We start from the raw sequence: 14,833 nt of genomic DNA, 5'->3' as shown, positions 1-14,833 counted from the left end.
TTTTAAAGATTATCCACAAATAATATTGCATTAAAGAATAGTTATGAATTTTTGGACACAAAATGTATTTGTTGACCTGTGTCAAATGTATTAATCTTTTAGTTAGTAGCAACAAGATGGTCATAGCTGGGAAGGGGTCAAGTTCCTGTAGCTCCGCCACTGATGAGTGAAACTTTTGTTTTTGCATTACGAGTATCCATATCATTTAATACCATTTATTTAGGAAATGTCAGGTCAGCACATCTATTTCGAATATCACTCCTTCGGCTTTCTAGAACAGACTTCCCTACTTCTTAATCTAAATATCTTGATTGTCTCAGAAACATCTTTAATGTTTAATTTAACGTTTCACGATTATTCCCTTTAAGCTAAAGGAGACGGATGACTAAGGTAAATGAATGATGGTGAGACTCATTGGAATGAAAATGTTGGAGGAAACAGGACTACTCCGAGAAAATTCTCGGGTATTATGTCCATCACAAATTTATTTGGTCGAGCACCGAACCAGGGACCCCACACACTAGAGAGTAAGTGGTCTACCAATAAAGCATCAAAAATAATAACCATTCTAAATTACTATAGAAACTGGAACATAGAACAAGATGCAACAGAAAGAAGATTTGCAATCAAACTCCAGTTAACTGTATATTTTGGTTCTAGAAAGCAAAATCCTGGTTACGCATAGTTAAAAAAAAAAAAAATGAGGATACAGCCTTCAGGGATATGTAGCAATCCTAATAAATAATAGCAATAACTAATAAACAGAAAACTATACTTGCACATATTTGTTATTTATTATATCTAATTTACGGGGGCCGCCAGTTATTACTGTTTCAAGGGGGTTTCTAGCAAGAACACACAAAATAAGTAAATAAATAAAATCATACAGTATAATTATATTAAAGAGCGTATCAAACCTACGCTTCCAAAGAACAAGAAAAAAAAAAAAAAACAGTGAAACGTTCAAAAGTAATTTTAGAAAAAATGTTAAGAATTTGTGCAAGCATAGCTTTTTTTTTTTTTTTTTTTTTTAAGTGTGGGTATCTCTCTTTTAAAATGGAAAGTTTATATTTTTGTATCCATTAAAATTTTGCTTGAAATAGACATTTCTATTGGCCAAAGATTTAGATTTGTTGGATTAAATAAATCATCAGTGGCGGACCCCCCTCCCCAAAGAGGAAACTTTCTTACGTTTGAAGATCTTAAACCGCCCCCCACCAAGAAGTTGGTCCTGAATCCGTCCCTGTTAATCATCATAGGTATTCTGCCATTATTGGCTAGTCACTTGCCGCAACTGAGAAGCTCCCATGCTCCACGATCTTCCAGTAATCTCTTTGTCTTCACGTATTTTCTTTTTCTATTTTGATATCCTCCATTAATTGTAGTCTCCTTTGCCCTCTCCCTCTCTTTTCTGCTACCATACCCGCTAGCACATCCCTCATTGTCACAATTCCTTATTAGCCAATGTCCCAACCAGTTTCTCTTCCTCTTCTTAATATCTAAAATTGTTATTTTCTCTCTCACCATTTCTAATGCCCTCTCATACGTTTTCCTCTCGATTCAGCTAATTCTGTTTGCTCAATCTTCTCCGGGTGTCCACATTTCAAAAGCTTCCAGTTGTTTTTCGTCATTTTCCCGTTCGTCCATGGATTAAAAAATACATGATTTTAAGAATAACACAACATACAACCTATCACCAACAGTTTTTCTTTAAAAAAAAAATGTTCCGGGGGAGGGCACACTTAGTTCTCAGAGAGGCATACATTATTTGCACAGGGTACTATTCTTTTTATTATTATTTTATAGAGGTATTATTTTAGTTTCTTCTGGGTTAACTCTCAGAGCTCCAGGGGCACAGTGCCCCTCGGCAAATAATAATAATAAAAATAAAAATAATAATAATAATAATAATAATAATAATAAGTCTGGAAGAAATAAATACTGATCACCAAAGAACACCACACTCGCAACACCAGAAGTAACATATCATTTAAGTCATGTAGAACACTTTTTTGAATCGCAGGGAAAAGGAATCTTCCATGGCCCAAAAGTAGGTATACACCCCTGCATTGATCAAGTATAACATTCTAGCTTATAGGTTTATTTTCTTCGGCTCTTCCGAGCTTATGATATAAGTAAAAATATATTAAGAACAAATAAGAAAGAAACTAAGTCTACTTGATGAATAACAATAAGAAATGATATAAAAAGTAATGAGTTGATCAGTACGGGACTATATACCTACTTTTGGGCCACCATGTATACAAAACAATGGATGTAGTACCCCATTGTTATTATCCATTTTATGCACTTCGACGGCCAGAAAAAAAACTTTCCTTCTGACTAACAGGTTTTTACACAACAGGATCGCTGCTTGAATTGCATACCTCTATCACTAATTAAATTGTTTGAAACAAAACAACTTTTTTTTAACTATTTGAAATATTTATTAACATTTTTCTTTCTCTGCAAATATAAATAAGATTTTTTTTCTGTAACTTAACAAATAAAATATTTTAACATTATTTATTTATACAACAATATGGAAGACAGCTGTGATCTTGTCGTTCAAAGGCACTTAAAATATTTACATCACAGGAATGCTTATACAAAATATTAACAATTTATATACATGATAATAATAATAATAATAAACAATAATACAAGTTGGTCCCATTTCTCTTGAGATAATGAATTATATTTAAATTTAAACAATCATGCTTCAATACAACATGGAAAAATTGAGTACTACACGAAATCTAATTTAAATATGAAGAAAAAAAAGTTGGTTAACAGGTAGCAGGCAGAAACACTAACAACGTTTGTAACTAAACACATAAATTTCAAATTGATATAGCCTATAAAGTCACGAATACCAGTGTTATAACAATAATGAGTGTGAAAACCATGTGTAAAAAATTGATGTAATCCATAAAAATATAATGAAACAATATCACATTAATCTTCTCTTTCACAATCGATTTAATATTATAAAAGTATAAAAACACAATTACAATTGTCAGTGGCGTATTTACGATTTTGTTTCGGGGGGGGGGGAGCTTTGCTAACTTTATTCCTGGAAATGTGAAAATTCTGCAAGATAATTCATTTACTTTAAAATAGTTTATTGAATGAACATGAAATTTCGGGGAGAGGGACTTAAGCCCCTCTTAAATACGTCACTGACAATTGTATTTCCTAAGGCACTACGAGTTTGAGCTGTAATGTACTTGAATCACCATCAAATGTCAGGTTAAACTGCTCAGCTGTTACCTGTATATGTCTCCAGTTATTTTTATATTTTCTAATTAATTTTTCTCGTATTTTTTTCAAATTATCACAAACAGCTTTAGAAAGGTGATGCAATTCTTAGAATGTTTGTCATTAAGAGTAGAAACAAGGGATTATATATATATATATATATATATATATATATATATATATATATATATATATATATATATATATATATATATATATATATTTTGCTATACTCTCTAACACTGGCGGCTCTTGAAGGAAAACAAATCTAATCATTATAAGTTAGGGGAAGAAAGCTTTGAAACTTTAGGAAGGTGTAATAAAAGAATTAGTAAGCATTAGGTAGGTTTTCTTCCTTTCACTTCTGGCGATAAAATTACTTTTTTTTTCATTGATATGACTTCCCTCAGGAGCCGAAAATGTTGTCCACACACTTTTCCTTACTTTTAGTAAATAAATAATAACAATAGTTTGAAAATTTTGAAAAATAAGCAATTTTTAGTAGTAATTAAGAAAGTACGAAATTAACTATGGTGCTGATAAGTTCATTCATATAATCAAATTTCTGGCCTGTAAGACAAGACCTGGAAGCAATTTATTAGTTTACTTTAAAGCTATTCTATGGGTACTTTTTTTTAATAACTTCTTACTGGCTAGCACATACTTTTATTTGGCTTAAGCCCTCCAGGGTTTTGTGACAGGGGAGCTCAGTTTAATTTTAAAAGGTTTTCTCCTGATATATTAGGAACTATGTTTTTTTTCTTTAAGTTACTACGTAGGTACAAATTGTAAGGTAGAACAATGTTTATATGGAACCCTTTCTTTTGAAATGTTTTACACTATTTCAACAGACAGTTAATTTACCAAGGCCTCCATGGTTTGTCAGTCAAAGCAGGTGGTGAATCTACACAAGATGGCCGCCGAATTACCAAAGACAACGGCTTCTGAACAGCAGGACTTGGTGGTCTTTGTAATGGTTCGGAGACATCACTGCACACAGGGCTCAAAGAAGTAGGGGGTCGTAGCACTATGGGGTGAGGAAAAGTCTCTAGATGAAGAGGTGGTATTTACCGATAATGGGAAACACCGGTCAAAAGAATACCGGAGACGCTGACGAAGAAGATGATGACGTCGATGGGGACATTCTATGTTGCAAAGAGGATCCATTTTGCTGATGAACAACAATGCTGGAAGTTGGTTTGGTGTTGGTTGTTGTTGAGATTGGATTACTTGTGAAGATGATGAAGATGGTAATATAAAGGCAATGTCACCATTTGGTAACCGCGTAGGCACTAACTGAAATCCATCAAACGAATGGGGTACGTTGACAACAGTTCCAGGATTCGAACTCATGACATTCACAGTAGGGCACCTGAACTTGGAGTTGTGGTTGCTGAGGTTGAGGAGGCGCTGTAGGAGGAACAACAGCGGCACCATTCGTTCCGCTGAGGCAGTTAGATAAATGAGATAGAAGTCGTCGTTTCACAGATGCATCTAAGCCGTCAACACGTCCCAAAAACCGACCAACCTCATTGGCACACTCGTTAAACCCTGCTCGGTACTTGTTGATTACATTAGGATCAGCTGCAACCGCCATCGCCACCTGTTGTCGCTGCAGTGTCTGCAAGTGTCTCACTGTCATCTCAAGAATGTCTGCTTTCTCAAGCTTCGAGTGACGGGCAGGCTGTAACAAGAAGAAATATAAACATAAGAAACGTACGCAATGTCTTCTCACACAACATAAATATTACTTCAAAGAAAATCAGCATATTAGAAACGAATTGGAACACCGCTAGAACAAACATAGGCTGGAAGCAATAGATTTTGCTTTGCAATTGAAAGTCAAGATTCGATCGCAGTAATCAATCATCCTGACTAAAACTTTTCCTGTTTCACCAGGCAAACTTCATCACTATTATTTATTTTATTAATTATTCGCGTGTCTGAGTGTTAATAAATATCCTGTTACTACATCCAAGAGAACACACTTAACTTGCCATGCTTTATTACTTGAATAAACGATAAATATCCTAAGAAATCAATACATAAATCATGAGTATGTGGAAGTTTTGAACAATTATTATCATATATTTATTGTTGTTTACTGATACATTATTAAAATGTAAGGAAATATTCTCGATAAATATATCCATAAGATGATTACAAAGTCTGGGACTGTCTGGGATGGGGCTTTGAAAAGGGGAGGGTGAGATTCTTCGATAGAAATAGAATTTTTCGTTTTCCGTTAGTATGTTATTGTATTATTGATTACAATGCATATTATTCGCCAGCTCAAGAGAGAGTAATTGCCCTCCCCTGAAGCCCCAAATAGCGCCGTTGCTTTAAATAATAATCATATTAAAAAATAAAAACGAAATATTTTAACTTAACGTCCAACGTTTATGTCCTTTAGGCTAAAAGGAGACGGATTTTTAGTGAAACTGGATGATTATAACATAATTGGTGGAATGAGAATGAGGAAGGAAACGAGAACCATAAGAGAACTCATACACATGTCCATTACAAATCCACATAGGCTGGGATCGAAGCAGAAACCAGGAAACAGAGACGCGTACGTGTTTAATTTTTACACAAAAAAGAAAGCCACTGTGGTATTGCTCTACAGTAAAATTTGGATTTACCTTCTCATGTAAGAACGTTCCAGCATAAAGAATGTTTCAGTTTTTGTCTAACAACTTAAGTGTGTACATCCAATAATAATAATAATAATAATAATAATAATAATAATAATAATAATAATAATAATAATAATAATAATAATAATAATAATAAAGTTGTGAAGACATGATACCTCAGTGATAAAGTGTTCTCATCTCTAGTGCAAGGGGTCCCAGGTATAATCTCCAGAAATGGTAGTTTGTAGCGTGTGCGTGAGTTCTATCGCTTCCTCCCACTTTTTCATTCCATAAATAGCTTTTATAATCATTCTCTGTTTCATCAAACATATAAGTAGTCTTTAGTTTAAAGGGTATACGAATGGACTATTAAACCAAAGATTTTTATTTGAAAAGGAAGTTACGCACTAAATAATCACGAAAAGTAGTATTTTCATTTAAAACACTCATTACATTAATGACACGTTATAAGCTACAGAACTAAAGTATGACACTATATTTTTTAATGATCTACTCTATTCTAATATATAGGCTAAATGGTGACTGTTAGGGATAATGATGATTTCTGATTTCTTCCGGGGGCATTTCAATGCAATGGGGGTTGAAAGTAGTAATAGGGAAGTAATGGGATTCCACATTGAGGATAATAGGAAATATGATCCCAGCTGAAATTTCGTAGCTCCGGGGGGAAATTCTCCCCAGGCAACCCCTGGAAATCGTCACCGTACTTAAAAATATAGTGTATGTAGTTAGTAAAATATATTTTACTAATATTTAAAATAAAATTAAATAAACGTTTTTCGTAAGCATGGAAGTTTTTTTTTAATCAAAAGGTCAAATATATTTCAATAAAAAAAATCTTCTAGGCCTTATATCTGGAGAACTACATATAATGTACCCATCACTATGATGTGCTTATTCCGTAGAAAATACGAAAAACTCGATTTAGGGGCCGTTCAAAAATTTTATGACTCCTGATCCAAAGATTAATTATTGACCATAATTGCAATCTCTTGATCCATTTTTGGTTTTCCGAAACTTCCTGTTTAAAATTAAATTCATTACCAATTTTCCCAACAATTTTATTACACAAGAATAAAACGAACTTTTGATTATTACGAAAACTGACTTTTGTGTCCCAATGGATAATTGTGTATACTTGAACTATTGAATCAAAATCACGTTTTTTTTTTTTTTTTTTTTTTGAATACTTACATCTTTTTTCATTGCATCCAATATGAGAGTCTTGAGTTCATTCAAACAGTTATTTATCCTTGCCCGTCTTCGTTTCTCCATGATTGGTTTGTTACTCTGCAAGTAGAGAAGAATGTAAATTAACATCATTAGTAGCTGTTTTATGAATCAAAATAAACAAATAAAACGAAACCCTTATAGGCCATCAGTTGACACAATACGATAAACATTATAACTATTAATATGATTGTTGTAAATATGGAAATATGAGACAGATCATGACCATTGGCGCAAACCTCAGGGGAATGAAGGGGGACATGTATCCCCTAATCTTGGAACTAGGGGGACTGTTCCCCCCCCCCCAATAATCCGATTTGAAGTGTGTTTCGGAGGAGGTATGTGATAATTTGAGTGCGACTGCCACAAAGGAAAGTGAGATGAAATTAATGTTCCCCCAGAATAAGCCTCAAATCTGCCCGCCTCCTAATGTTGAAGACAACTCTGCTTCCCTGATCCTTTACAGCATTGTTTTTCAACCATACATATTTTGAACACCACATTTCGTAAAAAAGAAAAAAGAAAAAAAAGAGATGATTATGGAAACCGTCTTACCCATCTTACCCCCCCCCCCCCCTCAATCCTGAAGACAGATTTGCGCCGCTGATCATGACAGTAAAAGCTGATAAACCATGTTGTAAATCGAGTCAGATGCTCATCTACTCTGGTAATAATTTTATGTAGTATTGAACGGTTTCCCATACTTATTTACGTAATCTAATATATAAAAATGAAGTTGATCTTGTTTTGGATTATATTACGGGAGAACGGTTGAACCGTCTTACCTCAAGCGGTTTTCATTATGTCACTTCGATTAAAACACGTACCGGTATCCAAAGAGTAGTGAATAATAATAATAATTATATATATATATATATATATATATATATATATATATATATATATATATATATATATATATATATATATATATATATATATGCGAAGAATTGAATATCTTATGAGCCTTTAAGTTGGGAAGATGAACGTCCGTATATAAAATCCTCTTTAAAAATAAGCTGACATGTGTCAGAGCAATCTTAAAAAATTCCGTATTAACGGAGGAAGGGATGCTTTCTATCTTCTTAATTTATTTATTTTTGCCACACTGAAATTTACGTGGTCTGTCATTCGTGATTGCCTTACAGGAAAACGGTTTTGTAAACTACCTCAAGCTAGCTTTTTATGTTATTTTGATTATAGGTCGTCCCATGACGATATACGAAGGTACAGTTTTTCGGCCCATGGTTTTGTCATGTAGGATAGGGAAAGACAGGTGATGAAAATGAATGAAATGGCGAATGGAAGTAAATGGGAGGAAACCGGAGGACCTGGTGGTGTTTCTCTATCAGAAAACCAACTTAGTGCGAACTGGGTGAACGCACTGAGCTACCGCGGGCCCCACCTGGTTCCGGATTCAACTCGTCGTGACAAAGTGCAAAACCCTAATGCAGTGGTTCCCAACCTTTTTTGATTGATAACACAGTTTACTGTATGTTCATGATATCACGACACCCGTTTTCATTTTTTTTAAATTAATAATAAACAAATATCATAATAGTGTAAATCTATGAATTATGTTTCTCTAAAGTAGTGATTCTATGTAGTTTAGTTCTGAGCATTGTTTCTGCCAATGAAGGTATTGACTGGAACAGTCTCTCTCAAAATGCTTAGCGATTTTTAAAATTCTGAAATTTCTCGACACATATGGAACTGTGCGACAGAACGGTTGGGAATCCCGCCCTGAAAGGATATAAAATGAGGAATTTTGAATTCAGTTACGACGCTAGAGGGAGCAAGGGGGCGCCCATGTGAAATTGTTCACCATCAACCCCCCTCTCCCACTGACTGCAACCCGAAATATGTTTGACTGATTTTGAGTTTAGTATCCCTTTCAGCAGCGAAGATACATGAGAGATGGACCTACAGCTTAACGTGGTTCTGAACTACATGAGCTCCCGCCGGGAATTGAACCCGGGTCTCCCACGCTAAGAACGCGTACGCTAACCGCTTAGCCACGAGGGAACTCGCTAGATATATTATATTGGAATGTAGATCAAATAATATAAAATGTTTCAAGTATACAAAAAAAAAAAAAAAAAAAAAAAAAAAGCTGCCTCCTCAAAAGTCTGTCCACTTACCTCCCACCAAGAAATTAAATCTGGCATTACGCCCCTTGATGAAATTCTACGTACGCTACTGTTTTGTATCAACTGATACGTAGCTTTTACTCCCATTTATGAGGTAAGTATTTTATTTCTGTTCTCGGCTGTATCACAGAAAGAAAGCTTTAGTATTTTTAATAAATGTTTTACACGTGCACAAGGGTAAATGGTCATATGTTGATGAGACTTCGATAACCATATTAAAGGCCCTTTTCACTAGATAACAATATCTCTAATAGTTTTTTTTCGAAAGAGTTTTTGTTTTGTATTTCGAAACTCTCGTGACAAGAAAACGTTAAGTACAAACCAAACATACGAATACGAATGAATGAATGGTGAATACAGAACACTTTTCAGCCATGAAACCGTACTGTCAACTGCAACAGTAATTAAGTACATGACTATTAAATTACTCAAAAAGAAAAGCAATATATATGACTAATAACTTCATTATATCATTGCGTTGTTCTCTTTTAAAAATCCGATTGTCCCCCCTCTCTGAGTCAACTACAAGTCGCAACAGTTGTCAGAAGCAGGATGTTGCACAATAGGACTTTTTTATTTTGTACAGATTTTATACATTATGTGGCGTACGACAGATAATAAAAAGCAGGGGAACTTTACGTTTACGTAACCTGATGACATTCACCACCATTTGACTGTCACGTGTGAAGAATAAGACGAAATGGAATTAAGTCCACACGTGAATGGAATTATAAGAAACTAGACCGGATGTTACAAATTGCTACTTCTTCAAGATGTGATTTTTCAGTAGCTCATTTCATAAGGTCTTACTTTGAGCTAATTATTGTGTTGTTTCAATTATTATTAAGAAATTTATTTTAAAAGTTACTAACATTACGTATAATATTGCCATTCAAGACTTTTCAAGTTTTCTCTCACTCCCTAAGATGGTTCCATAATAGATCAAAATAATCCATGAAACAGTGCCCCAAGCAACCTTAAATTTTGAATGCATTTACACTATACAATACAGGGGCGGATCCTGGGGGGGCGATTGCCTCCCCCGAAGAGCAATCTTTCTTATTTTATATAACCTATATAAATAAAACCCATCCCAAAGTTTGGAGCCCTTAAAAGTAGCAGTATGACAACCTCCCGCTTCCCAAGAAGTCGGTCCTGGATCCGCCCCTGATACAATATGCGGATAAGTTTGAGAAATAATTGTCGAAACTTACTTTCACCGTACATTATTGTGACTAATGTAAACTATAGTGCACTAAAAATAATAAGACTTTACTCTTTTATTATATATAATTTCTCAGTCAAAGTGGGTTTAGTTCAAATTTTTATCGATTGGATCAATCACAAATACTCGTCGTCACCCCAGAACCAAATTCTAATACCGCTCATGATCATCGTAGATAGCCTACCGAGGCCATACACTAAGTTGAGTTTAACCTTTACTGTACCCAAAATGTAAGAAGCTGGAAAAGGAAGACAGACAGCTTCGGCTAAACATAAAACAATATTTCCATATTCATTTCATTCTGAAACAGGGGCGTCATTTCAGACTTCGCTTGGGGGGGAGAGGGCGGCAAGAGCACCACCGACATAAGACTTTCATGTTTTGTACTAGTATATTAGTATACAATTGATTAAAGTATTTGAGTTCCTCAAACTCTTGGGGGGAATTACCCCCTCCTGCCCCCCCCTAAATGACGCTCCTGTTCTGAAACCAGTCTGCACCAATTTTTGGGACAGGAAACTGCTTTCAGTATATTCACTGGCGCCCCTTAAAAAAGTAATATCGTTAATAAAAATGTAAATTTATCTCTACCACCTAAAGTAGAAAGAAAATTCTTAATGTATACAGGAATTAGGACATGATATATGTTTTCCTTCCTTAGCTTGTATATTGTAAGCTAAGGGATATTTACAAGTCCTGTATCTAGCCATGTATCCTTTTACAAAACGGAACACTTTTACTCGAGCCTCAAGAAAACATGAAATGCCTGGAGACAGTGTTTCCAGTTTAGCAACTTTGTCATTGGATCTAGAGCTCACACGTGGCTAAGCGGTTAGCGTATGCACCTTTGGCTTAGGAGACTCATGTTCGACTCCCGACGATAAGAGTTCACGTGGTTTGAATACCACGTTACGCTTTAGGTCCACATCTCATACAGTCTCGGTGCTGAAAAGGACGCTAAACTCAAAATCATATCACTAGATCTAATGACTTTTCATAGTGTTTAGCTACAAAATTTAAAGAAAATATCGCCTACCCACAAATCTGGAGACTTCATAAAAAACAAAATGTGATTTTGATGGCAAAAATACAATATTGTCATTTTCAAAATAATAAATTGACAAGATTCATCATTTTATCGGCAATTTACACTGGGAGGACATAAAATAGTGTGTCATTTTGGATAGAAGTATCGGTAACCAAATTACCATGATACTGGGCACATAAATTCATTAGGCGATTTGTGAAATTTAGCTTTCACAGTTTAATTTTTCCCACACTCAAACGCCCAAGTTCAACGAGTATTTAGTGGTGAGAACATAGTGAAATACAAATCGCCTAATAGGCTTGGGCTGCCTACGCTTTTAAAAGTACACCATTCCTTAAAATCATTTGGTCTTAAACTTTTTAATACCTTCAAAGTTACACAAGAATTAATTAAATTAATTGGAGCGACGGCTGTGTACACCCCTGTATCATCCCAACCCTCTACTTCAAGTGCTACAAAGAGCGAAAGATGTTGGAAGAATTTTTAATTTTCTCGCGGTCTAAAGAGGTGAGAACCTTATTACTTGTAACAAAACTGTTTAACATGTGTTTGTTCATTAATTTCTTGTTTCAACGACAAATCTATCGGCTTTCTTGCATCTACCTAGTGACTGTACCTGGGAACACTGCCCATAGAGCAACACTTGTAAAAAATCACGGTGGTGTACAGTGGCGTACCTAGAGACATAGCCTAATATGTAAATCAATTCAACTCAATTTGATGTAGTTTCCTTGTCAGCCTCCATCCTCTTACTTCGCGATTAGATGGATAATATTCGTGCTGAGGCGTTTCGTTTCAAACATGGCTCGTGGACAGCGTTAATGCATGAGGTTCCGGGTTCAATTCTCGGCACAGGATTAAACAAATTATAATGGTTCGGATTTTGACTGTGTAGGACCACGTTTCATATAGCTTAGGTGCTGTACAGGAACACTGAACTCCCACAAACATTATGATCCCTGGACTGTGTATGCATTGTTTATAGTGAACAACATGTAAGCAGTGACCATTAAGTTTCAATTTATTGAGGAAAAGGGGAAGATACTTTGGGGGGGGGGCGTAGCTTCTTTTTTGTGCATCGAAAATAATAAATGTTATATTACCTGATTACGTTACAATATGTTTGGGGAACAGTTGGGTCGAATCTTGTCACCAGGAGAATCCGTCCCTTGCCCCTCTGTACTCGTCACTTGATGCAAGCATGCATACATTTTTCCTATATTTTGATTGCTTTTTTAAAAAATCATTCGTCTCACCTTCAACATATAGGACACAATTGTCGAATCTTAGCTTCACAACGTATTTTATTAAACAAAAACAGAAAAACAATCTATGTACTCATCACCTCAGTTACGATGTTGTAAATTATTTATTTTACTTATCAATAGATTGGAATATATTTTTTAAAATGAACTAAATTTTAACATAAATACACAAAATATTAAAAATAAATAAATATGCTCTTAGTATTTTAATAACATAAACTTAATTTAGAACACACATCAATATTGCATAGAACGTATTTTTCTTAAAAAGTAAAAACAGGAAAAATTCTTGCAGTTTACTATGTGCGTAATACAAACAGCTGCTGATTTATTGTACTGAATATTTCCCATTTAGCTGAACGGATGCTTTCAACATTTAAAAGTTAAAGACCTAAATTGGATATTTTTTCCATTAATCGAATATTTCAAGTTCATTTATAAATTTTCTTCTGCATTAAAAAATAAATAAATAAATAAATAATCTTATGCAGGACAACTATTGACAAACAACAGATATGGTTCAATTATTTTTTCAACAATAAATAAATAAAAGATTCTGAATCTGTGTTACATCGCGAGACTGTAGGTTCAATTCCTGACACAGGCACTGGTCATCCAGTAATCACTAAGCAATTTATGGAGATATTAAAAATCCTGGTCTAGTAAAATAGAAATATCAGTCGATATTCGGGCCATATACCTCGCAACTAATGAAGTGTCTCAACAGCAAAATACAAATTTATCCAGCATGGAACAGAAAAATCATTTTACTGTAATTAACTGAACAGAATACTACTATATCATTGGAGCACGATTTTTAAAAAAAATAGTAAATGTAATAATTTCTTTCTTTACTGTTATTAAAAATAACTGCTACCAAAAATGTTAGTATGATACTAAATAAATAAATAAACATACTTACTCGTCTATTCTCATTGCTACGCCGCACCGGGGCTTCAACTGGCGGAGGAGGATAGCCACTTGTCGGTCCAACGCAACCCCGGTTGCTGGGGCTGGTGTTCCCCACAGCATCGGTAAGTCCGCTGCTATTCCCACCGGTTACCATTTCGCACAAATATTGTTCTTTTTTTTTTATTCTATCACTTCTTCGTTGAATTCTAATAAAATAAAACAAGCCACTTTTGCGTTTCTATAGCACACTCCACAAGAAATTGTAAAAAACAAAAATAAAGTTACGCCAGTAAATTGAAAGTTTTACGTGAAAAAAAAGTAATAGGCCTATAAGCGTAGCATTCAAATGATACACTTCCTCAGTTCACGTTCTAAGCCGCAGCGCGGCGCACTGATCAGCCACAAAACCGTGATTACTTTTTCTGCTTGTTCTGCGCTCGCTGAAGAGTGACTGCTCTCACGTCTTTTTTCCACTATCTTTTCTCCCCTCTCTCGAAGCGCCCCACTACCCTTCCGTCGCCCCGCACCGCGCACCGCCCAAGGGGAGAAATGAATTCTCTCAACTAACAGGACGTGAGTCGAGAGTGCTGCTGGCCTGTGACTGCGTCTACTGTGAGAACTGCTGTTCTGTGGAACTCTTCCTTGGCGGTGAGCCAACCTTTTTTTTTTTTCCTCTTTCTCTCATAGACCCCGTGAGAAAATACGGAGGCAGACGGTTCCCAGGCGCTGTCCACCAATCACAGCTCATCCTGTGTGCTTCGGCATGCGCCCGCGCTGGGAGTTTGGATTGGTGATGCCGCCGCGTTCCGACGTATTAATTCCTCCACTCTTCCCCCAGAGGGGGCCAGTATCACGCGTGCACGTGCCATCGCTTCCCTGCCTGCCTTTTGCTTTCAGTGTGGGAAAGCAGTGCGTTCGTTCCCTTGCGGGGACTTCCAACACTGTGTGAGAGCATCCGCATCCCGTGCAGCGTTGCCATACTGTCTTCTTCCTGTCATTATCGTCTGATAGACCAACAAAGTAAAATTGATGATAAAACAAAAGATCTCGTTTCAATATCCCATTACGTGGAATGACCGCATTTG

General features: G+C 35.5%; 1 protein-coding gene across 1 annotated transcript; it reads right to left on the bottom strand.

Moving 5' to 3' along the window:
- Positions 1-2,423: 2,423 nt before the first annotated feature.
- Positions 2,424-14,612, bottom strand: hry (bHLH transcriptional repressor hairy). The gene is given in 4 exon segments (XM_081741471.1): positions 2,424-4,626; positions 4,628-4,945; positions 7,113-7,208; positions 13,759-14,612. Coding segments are annotated over 4 exon segments (936 nt in total). The 5' UTR covers positions 13,903-14,612; the 3' UTR covers positions 2,424-4,248.
- Positions 14,613-14,833: the final 221 nt, after the last annotated feature.

This window comes from Thermobia domestica, chromosome 15 (assembly GCF_964235325.1).
Source record: "Thermobia domestica chromosome 15, izTheDome1.hap1.1, whole genome shotgun sequence".
Classification (NCBI taxonomy): domain Eukaryota; kingdom Metazoa; phylum Arthropoda; class Insecta; order Zygentoma; family Lepismatidae; genus Thermobia; species Thermobia domestica.
The sequence above is the reverse complement of the archived record's forward strand: the minus strand, read 5'-3'. Positions and strand labels throughout refer to the sequence as shown.